Source organism: Falco naumanni, chromosome 2 (assembly GCF_017639655.2).
Source record: "Falco naumanni isolate bFalNau1 chromosome 2, bFalNau1.pat, whole genome shotgun sequence".
NCBI lineage: Eukaryota > Metazoa > Chordata > Aves > Falconiformes > Falconidae > Falco > Falco naumanni.
Window position 1 is genome coordinate 78,225,368 of NC_054055.1, and position 20,534 is coordinate 78,245,901.

At 38.0% G+C, this 20,534-nt stretch overlaps 1 protein-coding gene across 1 annotated transcript in view; it reads left to right on the forward strand.

Annotated features, from left to right (window-relative positions):
* Positions 1 to 20,534, forward strand: part of DYRK1A (dual specificity tyrosine phosphorylation regulated kinase 1A) — an 87,692-nt gene that overhangs the window by 54,662 nt on the left and 12,496 nt on the right. Inside the window, 4 exon segments of the mRNA XM_040585075.1 lie at positions 9,206 to 9,411; positions 18,945 to 19,037; positions 19,829 to 19,840; positions 19,842 to 20,018. Of these exon segments, the coding sequence (XP_040441009.1) occupies positions 9,206 to 9,411; positions 18,945 to 19,037; positions 19,829 to 19,840; positions 19,842 to 20,018 (488 nt within the window).

A 20,534-nucleotide genomic window follows, 5' to 3' on the forward strand; every position in this document is an offset into this window, starting at 1 on the left:
CCTTAAAATAAATAGGGTATTCATGTAACTAAATAGTATCATAACTTACTTTCATAGATGCACTAAATTAAAACTGTGGAAGTATTGTGGTGTTTCCAAGCTTTCGTGTACAGTACTCTTCAATTTTAATGTTCTTTCAGTCCAGTGTGTACCTGGGTGGAGGCTTCTGGTCTATGTGAAGGCCTGTGCACAGGTTCAGTTCTCACTGTTTACCTGTGGGACTGTAGGGTTTTTTTCAGATGTATTCTTAGGCAGCCTGTTTCTTAAGAATAGAAATGTGAAAACAGAATTCTCATAAAGCTTAAGATTATTAACTTTGAAAGTTAGAATACTTGTGTTTCCCATAGGTTTTAGCTGAGAATTTTGGCAATCTTGGGCTTTGTTTATAAAAAAAGTAGTTTCACAATATTTTCTCAGCTCTTAAGATTTTTCAGAGTATACTCAAAAGTAATATTTATATGTTAATGAAATACATATGTATATGTATTGTTGGCAATGAGTTAAATTATAAGTTGCTCATGAATTTTAGAATTTTCTGTCTCTTGTTGTGGGAAGATTATAGTGAGCAGTGGCATTTAGCCTTTCTGGTACCAGATTTTTGAAGTGGCTAGGGAGAGACACATAACACAGTCTCCCCCTGTCACAGGTCTTGGCCACCATATTCCTGTAGTAGAAAGAACTAGTGTCCCCTGTAGAAAAGCAATAAAGCACATGCATGCAAGTCCTGTCCAAAGTGCACCTCCTGCTGCAGCTCATCTAGGGAAGAGGATAGTCGAGGCAGGCACAACAGCGTCAGAACAGTTAAGAAGCCTGCTCTTGGGCTGTCTTTTCTCCAGGTTGTCTCTGCCATGTGACCAGACACATGACAGGCAAGTCATGTCAAAGGACTGCAAACTGTTGGGAAAGACAGCACCCAGAAGTGATTTTATGTCACCTCCTAAGCATTTAGTCTTCTCTGCAGCTCGGTCCATTAGGAAGGAGCACAAGCAGGAAGTTTCTGTGGGCAAGGTATATTGGCCTAGTGAACAAGACTGGAAAGGGTGGTTGTTTCTAAGTTTAGGGCTTAATTTTGCTTTGAGAGAAAGTAGCATTTGGCATTTCTTTACAGGGAAGCTGACTGAATCGTTATTATAGAATAGCTTCTGAAGTGGCCATTCTTAATAATATAATTCCTCCACAATAATATAGTTCCTTCACAGAAGGAACTGGTGTGGGATATTTATAACAGAGTTGTTTGTTCTACAGTAGCTGCTGCAGGTAATTTCCCTTTGTTCCCTGGGTTCTTTCAGCTTTCCTCGTTCCAGAGCAAGCTGAGTGAAGTCAGTGTACCTTCACATTCTCATGCGGTCATTTTAAATGCAGTGCATGAGGACAATAGGGAAAGCGGTGTTTCAGTAGAGCAGTAGTTCACCTAGAGTTCAGCTTGGCATTTGCTTTTTGCTTAAAAGATGATTGTTCTAAACTCTAAAATCCCAAGTGTTTGACATTTATTATGCTTAGGCAGAGCTCAGGTAGGTCTAACTTGTCTTAAATGTGGATTTATTTGAGCAGAGAGTTCTCAAGATACAAGTGTTTGTCTCCATTGCTAATGGCTCACTGCCTGTTTTAGGATGTGCTAATACAATGTAGAGGAGGTTGAGTATTAAAACAATGCAAAGATCAGTTGTCTTGCTTTTCCAGAGTCGTTTCTTAGAGGTACAGTCAATGTAATAGCTGAGGTATCATAATGCTCATTGGCGCTGAGAACTTCTCCAAGCATGGATTTCAAAAAACTAGGTTGACTAGTGCTATGCAAAATTATTAACTTTGTAAAAAAAGGTGGATCTTACATGAAGGAAGAGGGCTGTACAGTTCGTCAACTAATACAGTATTTTTCTCTGAGGAGACATTTGGCTATTTTCACATTCAGTAATCTGAATACAGAAAAAAAAAAAAAAAACGAGATGGGAGGATGCTTTCATCTGTGGTGGCATAGCAGGGACTGGAAGTAAAAGGATTTGAAGTCTGGACCAGTCATATGCAATACTAAGAACTACCGTGCTTGGTCTGTGGTGAAGGCCCACAAGCTCTTCAACTCCGAGTGTGGAAATGAGAATACCCATTGTGGTGAACGATACAGTTCACACTTTCATTCTCTGGTCATGTTTTTCTGGCAGGTTCTCATTCAGCTGCGAACGTATCGCTGGTATGGAATACCTCTGCTGCACATTGCTGAATGACCTAAATAGTAGACAGCAGAGATAGAAAAGGGAAAGTGAGGATGGGGCAGGAGGGAGAGGAGGTGAAAGGAAGCTCAAAACATTTAGGGTCAAAGTGATGATCTTTATAGGGAAAATGTTGATGAACAGGAAGAGGAGTTCTAACAACACAAAGAGAATGAAGTAAGACAAGTTGTGCAGAGGAGAAAGTTTCATATTTCATAATGAGATGACCCCACAGTCCAGGATAAAACCCCCAAGGATTATTGCCACTGATTCCAATTTAGTTCTGCATTATTTCTGCCAGTTAAATGCTATTGTGCCATACAAGTATTTAATTTATGGATCTGATAAAAAGGTTTGCGTCTTCTTTGAGCTGAACTGGACAAAGAGGTGGGAAAATGAGGACAGCAATGTCACTAAGAAACAGCCAAGTGTTCTGCGGAAGTAGTAATCGCTGCCTGGAAGCCAGGTGCAGAGGGCTTAGGTACAGAAGGGGCTATGAAGTTGTTAGAATTTTAAAAGAAAACAGTTACATAGCAGGTTAGTGGTAAGTTCTCAAACATGGGGAATGACTACATTAGAACTTTGAAAGAAAGTATGAAATAGAATGCTGGTGTGACTTTCACTGCTTTTACTTGCCTCATCTTGCACAACAGTCAACAGACAGTGAAATATTTTTAAAGCTGTTGCAAAGGTTATGTTGTGAAGCAGAGGACTCTGTGTTCTGGTGTCATGAAATCAAGGTCAGGTGCTGCACTGGAAGATGCTTTTGTTGGTCTTGAAGGCAAGCTTGTATAACTCAGAGGGTCAAAAGTGTTGTAATGGTCCTTTTTTGGTTTTCATTTTACATTGTGACGTAAGTAGGTATGAAAAAATATTAAGGAAATGTCACTTTTAATATGCTAATGATTCTAATGTCTGAGTTTGTCTCCCTTTTTATCCTTCACTATAAGTATATGTAAATAAAATACTTCAGTGGAACTGTGACAAGAGGGACAAAGAAAGTCACATACATACCTTGAAAAGCAGAGTATATCTTTAATGAGTTGGGTGACAGAACTGCGAAGAAGCTATTTAATTGGTACTGGGATTTTCACATGCAGTCCTACATGACAGAGGAGCTGACCTAACAACTCCTGATTCAAAGGGAGAAATCTTGTCACTTACTGTGTGCTGACATTTGTGGCACACAGAACTGTTGAGACTGGAGGAGACCTCTGGAGGTCACCTGGCCCAACCTGCCCCTGCTCATGCAGGGCCACCTACAGCTGGTTGCCCAGTACTGTGACCAGTTGGGTTTGAGTATCTCCCAGAATGTGTTATCCACAGCTTCTCTGGGCAAGTTGTACCAGTGCTCAGTCAGTGACTGTGAGAAAGGCTGTAGCATGATTTCTAATTCTGTTAGACACCAGCCCATCTTGTCCAGGGAATAGACTTTACAATGGCCCAGTTGTATGGAAAACTTCGGTTGAAATTTTCGTACCGTATTCTTAGATACCAAATTCAAATGACCACAATACACACACTTTTGGAGAAACAACGATCTGCTCATGGGGTGGCACAGTCAGTCACCTGCAACTCTTGCCATCAGTTGGTGAATATTTATGCCTTGCTTTATGTTGAAAGCAGGCCAGCAATGCACTGCACCACTTGGTTACCTTATGATACTTTTTTTTGGAGGAGATGATGCCTAAATTAGTTACATAGACTGATGTCAAAATGAATCTAAAATGGGTGAGGTGGAAATTGAAATTTGAAACTGCATTGAGTTTTTAAAAATTACGCAAAATAGTACCAAATATTTTCCTACATTAAACCAACTGTGGTTCATTTATAGACTGTTCAATAATTACCAGCTCAAGTATTTTTCTACTTTGAGTTACTAATTTCTTTGATAATTGGAAAAGTCATTTAAAACAAAGCTATTTTGAATGAGGGAAGTTATTTCCCATCCTCACCAAATTATCAACAGGTTGAATATATTCTTGCACTTGGGCTCTTCCACTGTGTTAAGATGATGCTTTAAAGAAATAAATGTTACCTTCTTCCATATGTTAGGGCAATCCATTTTTGCAGTATCTGCATTTTCATACAGTCCTGAGTTATGAACCTCGTTTGAGGTTATAATTTAAGTTCTCTCTGTCATATGTATGCTATTGGTATATGTTTAAAAGTAAACATTTTCTTCTGGTTATGGTTAACAGTGGTTTGTTCATACAGTAATGTAGCATTTTATTAATGATCACTTCTTCCTCACTTGCTGATTTCCAGAGACAGTAAATTTACACAAGTCAAGAAGTTACTATTGTTATCATTTATATTTTGCTTATATTATGGTGTATGGAATGTCTAATGACATAGAGTATTCTGAACAGCTTCATTTCAAAAGAGCTGTTACATTCATGACTGTAGGAGAAAAGGAATGTGTATACTCTCGAGGCTGAAACAAGGGATGCCTGCTGTAGCTGGACCTTCTTTATGACAATTTCTGGTTTAATTTTGTCACAGGCAAATACATGTTTGCTGTAAACTGTCACAACTTAAACTGCAAATATACATACAGGTATATATTTTTGTGCCATTTGCTGAACTAACACATTAGCTAAAGCCCATTCATAATGTAATTCTGCCCACTCCCAATCCGTAATCTCTTCCCTTAATGTACTTAATGCATAGAGATCTTGGCATACTTTTTGTTTTCTGTCACTTTGTTTCCTTCCCAGGGTGCTTCACAACATGTTATCCTTTGAATTTACAGTGGTTAGAAAGGAAGATTGATGATTGGCTAGACCTTGTTCCTTAGATATTTCTATCCTGTAGAAGTTACGGATGTGGCATGGTAGCGAGCCCCTGTGGATGTTAGTATTCCTGTGGTGGTCAGTAGATTTACTTTTTTGAATGTCTAGAGCTCTCCAAATGAACTTCAGCCACCAGGGGTTTTGTGAACCTCAATTAATAGATGTACACAAATGTTCCTTTTTCTATAGCTGACTGACTCCTCGGCCTAAAACTAAAGGAGGTCAAGATTGCTATTCTAGCCAATTCATCTTTCTCCCCTCATTTCTTCCTAACATGTCATTAGTTGTTTCTTGGCTCATAATAGTAAGTTATGAGTGTTCTCTTGGGATTAAATGTACCGGGGTAGGATTGCAGGTATCCTGGAACAAAGTCTGAAATGTGGCAAGGGCAGGTATTTCATCAGGGACTATGTCCTCAACATGACTTGTTTTTGTTGATAGCTAAGACTGCTTTCAGCAACAGAAGTGTGTGAACTCCTGTATCTCCTGTTTCACTGACAGTAAGAAATCATAAAGGTGAAAATTACTTGGCTACTGATCTTTCAGAACCTTGTAGCTACAGTTCTTAAACTTTTGACCCAGGTAGTTCTTGCTTATTGCTAGCATGGTTAAGGGTTGATACCACCATACTCGCAGAGATTATTAAAATGCCTTTCTATTTGGTATAAGAACATGGTGTATGAGCTAGCTGATTTCCATCTGTTTACTTGTAACAGACTTTGCATCATGAAACTCTTGTGAGGCTCTTGAGTTTAATAATGTCCCCTTTTCTGAGACTCAGTACTGCGTTGTGAAACCAGTTTACATTTCTTCCGAAGAACAATGGTTTGTAAAAAGTTCTTTATTGGATACAATTTTGATTCATGTATGTTGACATCATAGGTTGTGTATGACTTTCCTCCAAACAAATACGTAACTGCTTCTTAGTCACAAACATTAAATCTCCCCCAAAAATGTAAATTGACTGAATAAAGAAGTAAGTTATTTGCTTAACTGTGGTTCTTAAAGAAGCTTTCTTTGTGATTCTGCAGTCCAATTGCCTTGATATAAATTATGAAGCTCTGTTTTTCTGGGGCATTGCTTTTGCAAGTGACCAACATCAGTTTGGAAGACCAGGAAGGCTATAGCCTCACTGTCCTGACAATGGACTCCCGACATTGTCGGAGAAAGGGTGTGCAACTGTGGAAAGTTTTAAACTGAACTGAAAGACTGGTATTACAACTGTTCTTTTTGTGGAGTAATTATACTTCTACTCCCCGCCCCCCCCCCCCCCCCCCCCCTTTTTTTTTTTTTTTAAGTACGTGTATTGCATTATTCAGTTTGTCCTCAGATTTGTTGTGATCTTTGGGGTGAATGTCAGAAGATACTATGAAGTCAAATTGTAAATGACAACTCCATCGTACTGGGATTTTTGTGTGTATATTTGTGAGCCTTTTTTTAGGGACATGTGCAAGTGTAGAATTTTTTTAAATTAAAATTTGTTTTTGTTAAGTTATCATATGTGCTAGATACATAGTATGCTATTGGGAAACTGTGGCCTGGGGTAAAACTTTTAAAGTAATTGGCTCTATAATTTAGAATTAATGGTATTTTTTGACTATTTGATTTAAATATTGTTTTGACTTTTAATTCAGTCACCATGATGTTGCTAAATGATATTATTTTTCTTCAGGTTAAGCAGAATTAAAAGAACAGAATGTAGGCATAGCAGATAATGTCTTACATTTGTCCACCCATTCTTATGGCACTGTTTGGTGTATCTTGAAAAGTAAATGTACACTAAATTTATCAAGTTGTATAGATGGAAGATTAACTCTGATTCTCTAGTAGAAATGAAGTTTAATATTAAGAATATATAGTAGCAAGGAAAAAAATTATACTGTTTTTACATGGTCTAAGTGACAAATGCATTTAATATATAAAGGAACCATGATTATCTTTGAGAGAGATCAGCTGATGCATTAGAAACTTTGCACATAGTTTTCCTCTGTATTTAAATATGAACTTGTGAAGTTCATAATCCATAATTTTAAATTTAAAAAAGAAGACCACAAGCTGTTGTCCAATTCATAGGTGAATATAAGTTGTTACTTGAAATGAAAAGAGAAAAAGATGAAGTATTGTAAAAAGTTTACACTCTGATATTTCACTGTGTCTTTAAATGTTGGAGGACGGTTTTGGAGCTTACTGTGATCTGTATTTGTTAAAAATCATAAAGCAATTTTTAATGGATGTTTTACAGAGGAGTTAATTTTCTGTGCAGTGTTGACTTTTAGCTTATAATGGTTTGATGTCAGGAATTTCTTTATTTTCTTTCCGTTTGTAAGGTCATCTTGATACTTCATCGTGTTACCATAGGCACTGTAATGCACACAAAAAAGGGGTTTTCATTTATCATAGTTCCTTCATGAAGGTCTGGGGTGGGGTTTTTTATTTGTTTGTTGTTGTTATTTTTTGTTGTTTTTTTTCCTTTTCTTGTTTTAAAGTAAAATTTTGAAGATTTAATAAAACATTGTGAAAATATGTGGGTGCTTGTGGGCAACCGGTTCGTTTTCTGGAGCAGTTTGTTCTGTTAATTCTTTAGTAGTACTGAATTGTGACACTGGAGAAAGACCAGTGGTCTGTCAGTGTATATTTCACTGTACAATTCTACTTCACACCTTTTAATGTAACAGTGATTATACTGTGTATAGGCTTCCTTATTTATAGCTGTTGAATATGATTTTTTTAAACTCTTTTAATTTAACATATTTCTCTGAAACGATTTTAATGTAAAATGGTGTTTGATTCCATCCCATGCAGTTCTGCTGCTGCTCTGATAGGTGCTGAGTCAATGATGCAGTGTCATTTTCAATATTTTATTTTTTCTTAACTTAGAATAGGTGGCGAATTGAGCAGTCGGTCATTTTTAAGAAAGTCAAATTGATGTGTGGTGTTCATCTACTGTTTTCCACTGATTTTCTTGCAGGGTTTTGATTGTAAAAGAAATGGAGATTTCCCTTGCTGGTTAGATGCTTGGTTGTTTCATGTCTTGCCTCTAAATTTAATCTACACCAATAATTGTGCTTCTAGATTTCAGCTTCTGATTCCACATGTATTCCTTTAGTGGCAGTGTTGGCTTCAGTACACCTGGCTGCTTGTCCCATCCTGCTGTGTTGCTTACATTGTACCAACATGGCAACCATCTAGAGGATTTCCCCACTCTGGCGTATTCAGCAAAAAGAAAAAGGACTAATGTTAAAAGTGGAGCATGCTAAAACTTCATTAGCAAACAAAGCAAGCCAAATTGTACTTTAACCTGTCCTCTGTTTACTGTTAGAGGACAGTGAAGATGCAAGTAGATTGTGAGCCACTTAAATGCCACCTGATGTGTCAAACAAGAGTTGAGAGGTGTGGGATCTGTCCCGGTTAGAGGCAGATTCTGTGCCTGTGGAATCTGGCATTTTTCAGGATGCTATGGAATCTAGTACTTCGGCCTTATGTTTTGCCAGTCTCCTGCAACTTGACACCAAGTGTTGTGTTTGTCTCTTGCTGTGCAGTTGCTTCTTGCAGTCTGATTTCATATTCCCAAAAAGGAATTAATTCAAGTTACAGTGCTTGCTACCTATAGCTTGATGAAACTCAGCAGTAGGAGTTGGAAAGCTGGGCTGAAGTACAGCATGCGTTGGAAGAAGGGTGGAAGTTAAAAATGTAGGCTAGCGAGCTAAGCAGTTTGTAGGAAGGCATAAACATCGGAGCCAGGGAAGATGAGCTGCTATGGCTGGGCAGTAGCTTTTCTTCTCCTTCTAGTTTATTTTGGTACAGTCAGTCCAGAAAGTTGCTGTGAGCAACCTCAAAAGGCAGAACTTTTATGTTTTTCTGGCTTTCATGGAATCCATACACAAAATCCCTATCTTTGCAAAGAATCCCTGTCAGATTCTGATTGAGTTGACACATAGGTGGAGATGTTAGAGAAGGGATGTTACAGGTAAATAGGGATAAACTATTAATGAAACATTTGTCACAGTGAAATAGGAGGAAGCACTTCAGCTAGATAATCTTTGTGTAAGGATGATTTCTGCGTTCATTGTGTATGAAAAATCCTGTGTATGTTAGAAATGGTGAAACTATTAGTGTTTATAATCTCTGTGGGATAGGATGAAGGCTAACTGAGGTAAATATTTTTCAGGCCGTTAACTGCATTGAAAACTCACATTGTCTTTGCAGGAGGAGAGACTTCAGCATGCAAACCTTCATCTGTTCGGCTTGCACCATCGTTTTCATTCCATGCTGCTGGCCTTCAGATGGCTGGACAGATGTCCCATTCACATCAGCAGTATAGTGATCGTCGGCAGCAGAACATAAATGACCAACAGGTTTCTGCCTTATCATATGCTGACCAGATTCAGCAACCTTTAACATTAACAAACCAGGTAAGTGATTTTAGTAATATAAAAGTAATTTTAGATGTAATAATTCTTTCTCTAAATACATAGACACACCTGTAAATTACAGGATCAGGGCATATGTTTTTGTGGTCTGGGGTTTTTTGGGTTTTTTAATTAACTCCTGACTCGTCAAGGATGGGTGGACAGCTAAGTTTCTGGAAGTTGTTTTTAAACATCTGGTACATATTTATTGTGATTATTCTACTTCTAATGTTTTTCAAATGAGAGGGGAGAAAGATTGTCGAAGTGGAGAGTTGGAAAGAGAGTTTAATAGTAGCTTCTTTTTTTTTTTTTAGGGCTGTTTGATGTTAGAATATGATTGCTTTATTACTTGTTCTTAATGGACAGCATTTTAATGCAGAGTCACTGGTTAGTGTATTTGGAATAGAGAGGTTTGCACAAAAGACACAGTTAAGGAACATATGCTTTGTTAAAAGCAAAATCTAAAGCTGTGCTATCATTGGGGTTTTACCACTACTAATTTATGACTTACTATTGCAAGGAGGTAAAATTAACACAGGGATTATGATGAATATGAATGCTTTTGAGCTGAAAAGATCAATGTTTCTTCCGTACTGGCTTTTGAGTTGCTAGAACTGCTGGAGTTTCCTAGCTTAATAGTGCTAAGTTGCTAGCAACAAGAGCTAGTATTGCCCAGTGTAAGAGATAATCTTATGGCACAGTCCAGTTGTGGAGATGTGAACGCAGATAGATTTCAAAGCTTCACATGTAGAAGTCTGTAAGTCAGAGCTTCAGAATTTGGTGCAGGCTGATGAGGCATGTTTCACTTAGAGGATTTGAGAGTGAAGTCTCTTGCTGCTACTGGATTCAGGTCTGTTCTCATGTTCAGGATGGTTTCAGTAGATAAATCTACAGTACCGTCAAGATATGCTTTGTTGGTATTGTTCTGTAGGAAGACACTTCTGCAGAAAGAGGGAAGGATTAGAGAGGATGAGAGTGGTCAAACTAAATGCCAGGATATTTGATAGTAGGATTTGGAGATCTGTAATGATTAGGGGTCTGTGAAGAATGGCAAAGTGAATGAAGCCGGCAAAGGATGTTTTTACTTTCATGAGAGTCACTCAGTAGGAACAGTAAATCTGTTCATATATAATAGTATTTAGCTTGAGAAACCTACAAAGGTATTTTATGTGACTTTTTCAGTTAAAGGTTCACCAAAATCTCCACAATGAGGTTAGTGAATCAGTCAGCCAATTAAGAAAAGTTGCTGCATTCCTTAAACCTTTCAAGGTACCCCTTATGTAAGTGCTGCCATCTGGCATCACATTTGTCAGCTTTAGTGTGCATTAGTGCTTAGTTGTTCATGTTTTCAGACCAAACAGCAAATTCAAGGAACTTCAGGATGTTATCGCCATCCGTTGCTGTTTGTAGTCACAATGGCTTTAAAATGGTAGTTGAATAATAGAAAGCTGAAGAATAGTTTTCAGAGAATAGCCAAAAATTGTTGACCAAAGAATGCAGCCCATTGAAATGAGGATGTAGATGTAGGGAAAAAGCTGTGTTTGGCTTCAGGAAGTTATCCATATGAAGAAGTGATCAGCTGGCCACCTTGATAATGGCAGTCAAGCTGTCTTCGTACCACTAACGCTCTTTTATAGAATCAGTGTTTTTATTTTTCCAATTCCATCTTGGTTTTTTCTGCGTTGTGGCTTCTGTCTTCCTATTTTACTGTAATTGAGTTGTTGAAGTCTTCAGTCCTCTGCCCTCTGCCTGAGCAGCTCAGAATTGTTAACTCCTTTATCTTTGTGACCTGCTTTCAGCATCTTTGGCTTTGATGGTGGCCAACTCTTTGAAGTCTTGTGACTACTTGCGTTTCATGACTCTTTTCTCCTTTGAGTTCTTGTGCATCTCCCATCAACAAGACCCAGGAAGAGTTCTCCTCACCAGATTCCAGTTTGACGTGGAGGTTCTATATGAGCCTCTATTGGGGAGTCTCAATGGCATTTTGCCTTTGCACTGCACTTCTGGTTAATCTTATCTGCAAAAGCAAATCCAGCTGACATCTTTATGCTAGTGAGTCAGATCATCTGTTCTAGATCAAATCTTGTCTCTGCAAAAAAATTTTCTTGTTCTTTCTCTTTCAATAGCCTTTTGTCAGCTGTAGTTCATCTTGATTGAAATAAAAATCTTACTTTTTTTTTTCTTCTTATAAATGCCACGGCCCTCTATTGTTGAAGGTGTTGCTGTCTTATATTTCTCCATTGCTGAGGACTGCCATCTTGCCTTTTGCTCCAGATGTAACAGCATACCATGTAGGTTTTAATGTTTGAATGATACATACATCTTAACAGTTTCTTTCTTTATTACATTTCTGCAGGAATCTGTTTTATTCAAGGTATTGCCTTGAATATGCTGCAACTTGTTTCTCTTTGACCTTGATAAAAGCAGTTCTGTCCTGTATATGTCAATTCTGTAAAACAGTTGCAGAGATCATTTTCTGAACCGTCCCTGTGCGGTTGTTTCATTCTTCGTTGGAATCCCACAACTAGTTCTTTCTGTTATGTACTTGGCTGTTACTAAAGCTTCTACCACCAGACTAACCTTTTAGTAATGGCTAATTCTCTTCAGTCACGTAAGGTGACAAATGTCTGTTTTCAAGTAGATACAGTTAGGATCATGTTTTTAACGTGGGCAGCAAAAGGAATATATTGGCTGAATGTCTGCCTGCTTCGTAGTTTGATCTAATATAGCCATAAAAAAAACCAGGAGGAAGAGCAGGGTGACTTTTGGCAGACAGAGGAGGTGTAATTCTTAAAGGGTAGATCCTTTCAGCGCAACGTCTTGCATCCAGTCAAACAGACAAGAAGTTACGTCTCTGAGCTTCAGTTTCCCAGAATTTCCTAAGGCAGCAGTGACTGTCAGCAGCCTAGACGATTGGGTCAGCTTCGGTGCTGCTGGTTTCCACAGCCTGAAAGTCGCCCATTTGGGTGCAAGCGTCCCACAGTTGGTTAACAGCGAGTCGCCAGCCCCTTGGCTCCTGGGAGCGCTCCGTGACCGTGTTGGCGGGGGAGCCGGGTGGGCCAGCCGAGCGGGAGGCTGCCCGGGGCGGCTGCGGTTGTGCCGGGACCGGCGGGCAGATTCCTGTCCTTTCCCGAGCTCCAGCCACCATCTGCTGGGCAGACTGCTGCACTGCACCGCCTGCCTCCCCGCCTGGCCGCCCGCTGCCTCGCCAGCTCGCCTGGTGGTTGGGAAGGCAGCCCTCTCTCCCTGTGAAGTGTTCCATCGTTTCGATAAACTCGCTTCTGTTAAATAATTTGCGGAGCAGCTTAGCCTATCTTTGAGTGACTCTTTCACCGAAAGAATTGAGAATGCAAATGTGATGAAGGTTCCTTTCTTGCTTGTCGCGTTTGATGAGCTGTGTAGACACAGAGTATTTTGTCCAAATCCAGACAAAATTGACTTGATTGAAAATTAAAACCCAGGATGAAGTGTCAGCTTTTGGGATGCTAAAGTTTTATAGAAAGAATAGGTAGCATGTAGTACTTCTCTGAAAATAAATTTCTTCAGGTTGCAGCAAGATACGTAAGGATACTGCTTCTCAGTTGCTAAGAGTAGCTGTTAAGTTTTAGCATGTAGAACAGCATTTTCTGTAAATGATGTAATTTTGATAAATAGCAAAGATGATCTCCCTTATTATGTTTTTTTCAGGTTATTTCTTGTCTTTCTTTTTGTTGAAGACTGACTCAGTTTTTAGAGGAGTATTGTATCGTTCAAGTTCCTGTAATGATTTTCATTCATAACTAAATAATAGGGAAGCTAGGCCTTGAATGTTAATTTATTGTTTTTATTCCTGCTCTATCTTGCTTGTTTTTTGATTTGTAATGGCTTGCAGACCATATTCTGGTCTTTTATGAATCATTCACGGTTGCAGATTAAAGGTTAGGAAACAGTAATGACAATTTATATTAAAGTTATATAAATTATGTGTATTTATATTCTGCGTTACCCTTAAAGTATTATTTACATAAGCTTCACTTGCACCTATTGCTTTATGTCTATGGTCACCAAAACCTACTCATCTCATCACTGGCAAGGAGCAAATAACAGGAAGATACTTCAAAGCCAGCCAGGTTGCTTTGTTTTTCACTTATTTATGGGGTTTTAAATTACAGTTAAGAACTTCCATCTCTGTCTTCTTTTTTTTCGTTGTTCTTTTTTTTCGTTGTTCTTTTTTTTTTCTTGTTTTTTTCTTCAGTAGTTAGGTTTGAGGCTTTTGTTTCCCCAAACCTGCTGGATTATAATGGTTTACTTTAAATCTGTGATTCACCAAGTGCCCAGGCCTGCTGGCAGGATGGGGGTCCTGCTCTTGCTTGTGTGGTCTTACCTCTCTTGAGTGCCAGAACCAGCTTCAGGAAAACAGTAAGAGCGTGTGACCTAGAATAAACAGAAAGGATGAGATCTGTGGGACTTTCCTCCTTCAGCAGTAACAAACAGTAATACTTCTTTGTCCGATTCGACACAGCCTGATGTGAATAGAAGATAAAAGTTTTCACAACTTCAGACAAGTGTTTCTTTTCTGCTGTGCTAATGTTTGTCTTCATCATAGATATGGGGATCGCCCAGAACTTTTTTCAGTTTAAGTACAAAAGATCAGAAAACTGATCTACTTGATAACAAAGTTGAGTTGAGATTCCTGGGCAGATTTTGGTAACAGATTCCAACAGTTTAGCTTTCATAAAACACTTGGAATTCAAAGGTCAGGCTGACAATCTAAACATCTTTCTCTCTGTATGTATCTTAAGATCACTTACCACCAGCAGAATTCTAGGTTTTACTGACCAGATGCTGGCCAGAGATTTTATTGATTGCAACTAGATAATTGCAAAGTTAATGTGTTCTAGCAGGCAGTAGCAAATTATCAGTTACTTCAGCTACCTAATCAGCAATATTAGTACTAGTGATGGTCAGACTTCACCAGACTGTCATGAATGTGAGCATGCAGTTTGTTTCAGTAGAAGCATTTCTCTCACTTTCCATTTATCTCAGACATTTTTTTAGAAAAATGAGTTTACACTCTGGCACCAAGAATTTCAGAGTGGGGCTTTTCATTCCCTTTCTCTCTCTGCTCCCTGCTTTTTTCTTTTTTGTTAAACTGTTGTGCTGAGTCAGACAAGGTAAAATCTTGGCAGATGACCCTTCTTTCCTTGCTGGTTTTATTTAACTGTTTTAACTTTAAACTTAGCTGTTTCTTAGTATTACTTTTATTCAACAACCTCATTTATTTGGGGAAGGAAGCCAGAACAGGAGGGAAGTACTCACAGAACACAGGTCAGTGATTAAAGTAGTTAGACTGAAATTTTGTCCCTACCTGCATACAGTTCCGGCTGAGTACAATCAGTTTGAAGAATAGTCTTAGATTTCACTTGTTTCGTTCTTTGACACACACGCTTTTTTCTCCTTGGTAATTTTTCTAAAAACTTGAAGTTTGCTGTATATTATGGGGAAGTGTGACTGTGGTTATAGCAATTAGACATCTGTTTTGCTGACCTTCTGGAGACACTGTCTATTATTACGTGGCTGCCCACCGCGATATGCTATTAGCATTGACTTCCTATCCTATATTATTGTGATGCAAGAAAGGTTTTGAACAGCAAGTTGTGTTAGGAGATTAGCCTAATCCATTCAGTTAATATGAGAGTCTATTATATAGGCCTTTACAATGGGAATTCTTGCTAAAAGTTGCCCTGATAGTATAAAATCTTCATTATTTATTCTGTTTGTGAAATGGAATGTGTACTGTACACAAAAAGAACTTCTCTTTTTTTCCCCCCCTTTTAATGAATGTGGATGGTAATGGATCTTTCTTTTTTTTAAAAAAATCTGAATTAAAGCATTCTATTGACAGGAAAAAAAAAATGCTCAGAATTTCCTGTAATCAAAATAAAATGCATTTAGTGAGGAGCAGTGCCATCTGTTTTTTAGGTAACAAAGCGTATGTCCAAAGAGAGAGAAATACGTTGCTTCTTCCTTCATTCATTAAACCTCAAAGACTCTGCTAGTTAAAATAACGTACCTGAGTTAAAAGTCATAGTTTCCTTAAAACGTGGTTTGTCTCAAATGTGTCAAGTACACATAAGTGGTGCTATTGCTTGCCTTTTGCACTGTGTCATGTGTGTTTGATTAATAAGTAAGGAAATAAAATTTCAGTTTGTTACTTGTAATTTTCATCATGGTACCATCGCAGGTAGCTGTACTGTTTCCATTGAGACTTAAGTGTGGACCAGTCAGAGTGTGATGGGTATTTACTGACTTAAATAATTGTAACAAAAGTAGTTTCTTGTCTCTCAGTGTTTAAATACAAGCATATATTTTGATTTGTGTTCTATCTTTAGGAAGATCTGAGGTTGCAGTGTTGCTGTCTGGCCACCAGATAGAGACTGAAGCTTGTGCAATAGGATCTTTCTTTTCCTGTCCTTTTGTTTTTTTCTTTTGTGGTTGAGCATTTGAAGCTAAGAGGGAAATCAGTACTAGCCCAATGATAAAGAATTTGTGAGCGTTAGTGTATTAAAATGGATAACGACCACTTTGTTCCATAGTCCTCCATCATCAGGAAGAAGGGAACAAGAGTCTCCAAAAGGATCTTGGAAAAAGAAGAGAATGTTACAAATTTTGCAATATAACAGGGGGAAGGAGAAAAGGTCGATTCTTTATCTTCTGTCACCTAACACTTTATGAACCCAGGATAGCAAAAAGTACCTGTTAAAAAGTTCATACAGGTTTAAAATGTGCCCTCAGACATGTGTGGCTGCCTAAATGCACAACTCACAATTTTCAAATAAGGTACTGGCAAGAAGCAACATGGGTTAATCTGCAGAATTGTAATTATTTATGACTAGGGAACAGCAGCAAAATATTTTTTTTTTCCTAAGCTGTTTATTTCAGAGTTGAAATTAGATTTTTTTTTTCAGTAAGCAAGCAAATTTGACTTATAAATTAGAAAATAAACATGAATACTGTTCTACAAATTCCCTTTCCAAATTAGAGCAACCTTAATGTCTGAATAGTTGATCTGAACTGTGGAGTTCTTCCACACTAGGACTCTTTCCTCAAAACTTCTAACTTGTGTAATGGAGACCCTGTGGTGGTTATGTCAGCCTAGGACAGAGACTGGTCCCTGCCACTATTCGTGCACCACAGCATGGTTTCTTTTACCAGCAAAATAGTGTTCATGTGTTCCAATAATCTCTTTAAATCAGATTAAGAAATGTAAAGGAAATACTTGCATCTGAAAAGCCCGTAACAGTGACAATTGTGATTTGGACTAGACACTGTTTAGTAGTTTAACAGTGCTGGGAGATGACTGAAAGACGTCATATTTAGGTGTGATCTGTTTAATGGTTTGCATTTGTTTGACAGATGAAAGGAAGAAACAAAAATGTTTTGTAAATCTCAAACAGTTTGTTTAAGAAACTTTAAAACAGACTTTCCTGATGTTTACAAAATGGTCGTGCTTGTAATTAAAAAGAATTAAGGGATTAATTTGGTAAACTTGCTAAGGGGAAATTGACAGTAGTGGGCATATCCAAAAGCAGATTGAATGTAACAAACTGGACACGACTTGGGTTAAAATTCCCCGAGGGATGTTTAATTGTATCACATCATCTCTTGAGAAACATTCCCTAATCAAAAAGACCTCAAATCCACAGTCTCGCAGGGTATAAAAATGTTACGTGGGCATATTTGGGCTGGTGTGCATCAAAGCTTTCTGTTGCCATTTCTCAGGAGCCTTCCTTTCCCGCCCCGCTCCTCCTCCAGAACTCTCTGGTTTGTCCATGCTCTGTCTTGTTTTCTCTCTTGCTGACACTTTTGTTTTTCCACCCCCGCAGTCTGCGCATCCACCAGAGGAGAGTGTGAGCTTAGCTTTTTAGTATGGTTGCTTGGGTACCTGAGTTCAGGTGCAATTTCAGAAGCACAGACTCTTTCTCTTCTGACTGTGAGAGCTTCTTTGGGTCACTTCAGTGTGATTTTTTAAAAAAGATATATTTATTTATTTGGTCATTGAGCAAAAAAAATGAGCTATTTGCACAGCCGCCATTATATGTATTAAGTAATACCATAAAAGATACAGGGACAGTTATGCTTTTCCAGTTTGTTTATTAGTTCAGCAATACTGATACAAAAATCAGTTTAATTATTTTTGCTGACAGCTTACGCTCTTTCCTCAGCTCTGCAGGAGACTGCATATCAGTTTAGCTGTAATAGGAGGCAGCAGATGAGAGATTAAGCTCTTGGAAGTGAAGAGGGTTATGAACGTGAGTGTATTTGATGGCATGAGATGAGATAAAGTTGTAAGGCTGAGTGTGGTGGCACTTGGTCCCTCTTAATAATGGTGGCACTGACCCTCTTAATAATGAGTAAGGAAATAGAACCAAGCTTTTCTCCAAAACTTGTCCTGCAGTTTTCTGTCATTGGGAAGGCAGGGAGTAGAGGCAGGCAGGCTAGGGGACCAGTCCCACAAGCCTCACCGCTCTCTCTCCTAGCTCCCCATATGATGCTCGCACTGGGTGAGACAGAGAAGTTGCCAGACTGTCTGGTGGTACAGTTGTGCTGTTAAGTGTCTGCTGAGCAGGTAGTCAGCTTTAGCCAAACAAAATGGTTTGTGACCTTTCTGCCTTCTCTTTACTGGGGATACTGCTCACCTCCAGCTTGCCATTCCTGAAAACAGGAGCTTTATCTTCTAAGATTTCAAACAAATCTTAAGGAGGAATAGAAGCTGATTGGTAGATCCATTCTTTATATGGTGTATGTGTGCAAATTAAGAGGCACACAAGTAATTTTATCACACGTAAGTCTTGTTTCTTCAGGAAACCAGTAAAAAAATGGCCTACTGTTGAAGATCATTTTGTTCTAAACGTAGTCAATTTTAGGAAACACAAATGAGGAACATAACTACATTTTCAGGGATGTTGTTTTAAAACTTTGAAAGTAGGTGTGGTGTTCGTGTACATGCTTTATATTTCTTTAGATTGTCTTTAGGATTTAGATTTAGGCCTGGATATCGCAAAGTATGATAGACCTGAAAGTCTTTTTATTTGGGTTTTAATGCAGTTTAAATGTGGAAACAGCCACAGTTCTGCAGTAATTATTACTGTTAACTTCCATTTGTAGTTCTAATGCAGCCATACATTAAATGTGGTTACAGTTCATGTATCAGTCATGAGGTAGGGGAGTAATGTCAGCAAGAATCTCTGTTGTCAAAGGAGCTTATTTTTAACTGAGGGGAAAACTGTTTATTGGGATTAAGCCTGTTAGGCATAATGGGAGGAGAGGTAGGAATCTTGGGATTTTTTTCTAATTAATTATTTTAAAATTACTTAACTAAGCTGTTAATTTCTTTTGATTCCTGTATTTATTTTTATTTTTTAAATGTCTGTTTAAAGAAAAAAAATAATGCAATGAAATTACTCATTTCTGTGAGTAATATCATGATTTGATCTAGTAATTATATCATTAAAGTCCTAGCTTTTTTTCTAAGTTATGATATGGTAATATTACAGAGGCGGATGCCCCAAACGTTCCGTGATCCAGCCACTGCTCCATTGAGGAAACTCTCCGTGGATTTGATCAAAACATACAAGCATATTAATGAGGTAATGGCTCCATTTATCTTTGTAGTGTGTATTGGTGTGAAGTTTTTTGTTTGCAATACATTATTAAGTATGTTTTCTATTAATAATCTTGTGAAGATATTAGAAAAATCATGCTTTCTTTCTGTTGTTCACATCTCCTTTGAGATCATTGATGTCGTGGTCCTGCTTTCTGTCCAGCAGACTTTTTTTATCCTGGATTTTATTTTCTGTTGTTTTATAAACAAATGTTAAGCTTCTCTTTTGCATGGTAAGGAAATACGAGTGGCACAAATGAAGCCTTTTAGCTCATGCTATAAGCCTTTATGAATGTGTCTAAGGGCTTTTAAGGAAAATTGTAAAGTGTTTTCCCTAAATATTTAATGAAATATTATTGGCAAATGTAAAATATAAAAATTATGTGGCTAATATGGGAAGACAGTTTGTTTCTAGCTCTTTGGCAATTGTAGCAAATGTGATTTCTGCAGTGATTACTGACTGCCTAACTTGGAATTCTTCTTTTTCAGTCTTGTGGAAAAGTAACTGATAACTCTTGGTTTCCAGGCTACTTACCATTTTTAATTTTGCTGTGTGTATAGTGTACTGTGGTATATCTTTATTTATCAAGACTTTGCTTTGGTATAATGACATGACTTCAGATGGAGTGAGCAGGAGAGGATTTTTTGTTTTTCCAGTAGTAGAAGTTGCATTTTAAAACACAGGATTAGGTACGATGATTATAAAAAGTTGATTCTATTCCATATTGAACTGTTGTTCTAAAAAGCACTCTTAATTGGTGTACCTTTCATGTTTAGGTTTACTATGCAAAAAAAAAAACGGCGGCATCAGCAGGGCCAAGGAGATGATTCCAGTCATAAAAAGGAGAGAAAAGTTTACAATGATGGCTATGATGATGACAACTATGACTATATTGTAAAAAATGGGGAGAAGTGGATGGATCGTTATGAAATTGACTCTTTAATAGGCAAAGGCTCCTTTGGACAGGTAATGTGTGAGCAACCTGTATTTCATGTGAATCATGCATTTCATTTGGAGTGGTATTCCTATTTCATTTTGAAATCAAACTTTTTCCTTAATCCTATTATACTGAGTGCCTGCTCTGGGCACTGGTATTTTGTGCTGTTTCTTGTTACTACAGATTAAATTTGAATATACTCAAGTATGTAGACCTGGTGAAGCATTTTGCAATGAGAAAATCCTCAGCCTTTTGCTATCAGTTCACATTCTTAGCTGTTTGGCTTGGTTTTTTAAATTAAGACAAGTTTAGTGCTAGGTATTACCTATTACAAATGTTACTTAGTAACATTTTTGACTGTTCATAGCTCTTCATAGACTGCTCTAGACAAGTCTTGAGAAGAAGGCTGGAAGGAGGATGGAGGGAAGGAGGATTTCTTTTGTTATTTTTTCTCAGATTTTGCCAGTCTTTTTACAGTATTGTTTTTGGTGATTTGATAATTGCATTTGGATATAGTGCTTGCCTTAGTGAAGCCTCAGTTGGAG